At 67.0% G+C, this 403-nt stretch overlaps 1 protein-coding gene across 1 annotated transcript in view; it reads left to right on the plus strand.

The window, feature by feature from the left end:
- The window catches only part of LOC104620645 (latent-transforming growth factor beta-binding protein 2-like), a gene marked incomplete at its 5' end in the record, with an annotated part of 34989 nt that extends 34738 nt beyond the window's left edge, over positions 1 to 251 (plus strand). The window contains 1 exon segment of the mRNA XM_010286927.1: positions 178 to 251. Coding sequence (XP_010285229.1) covers positions 178 to 251 — 74 coding nt within the window.
- Positions 252 to 403: the final 152 nt, after the last annotated feature.

Raw genomic sequence — 403 nt, forward strand, 5'->3', positions numbered from 1 at the left:
CCCACCACTGTGTACCCCAGACAGCCCAGAGCCCAGCAGCAGTGTAGCTCTAGGGGAGTGAGGGTGAGGGTGCTCCCCTCTGGCACGCGGCTCTGGCACCCGGCACCTGGCAGCACGGAGGAAGGCCCCCCTGGAGCTGCGGGTGCTTTGAGGCTCTTCGCTCCTTCTCCTCCAAAGCGCACAACTTCTCCGCCACCTCTACGGGCCAGGGCTGCCCAGAGCCCAGCAGCAGTGTAGCTCTAGGGGAGTGAGGGTGAGGGTGCTCCCCTCTGGCACGCGGCTCTGGCACCCGGCACCTGGCAGCACGGAGGAAGGCCCCCCTGGAGCTGCGGGTGCTTTGAGGCTCTTCGCTCCTTCTCCTCCAAAGCGCACAACTTCTCCGCCACCTCTACGGGCCAGGGCT

This window comes from Phaethon lepturus, unplaced genomic scaffold, assembly GCF_000687285.1.
Source record: "Phaethon lepturus isolate BGI_N335 unplaced genomic scaffold, ASM68728v1 scaffold22415, whole genome shotgun sequence".
Taxonomy (NCBI): Eukaryota; Metazoa; Chordata; class Aves; order Phaethontiformes; family Phaethontidae; genus Phaethon; species Phaethon lepturus.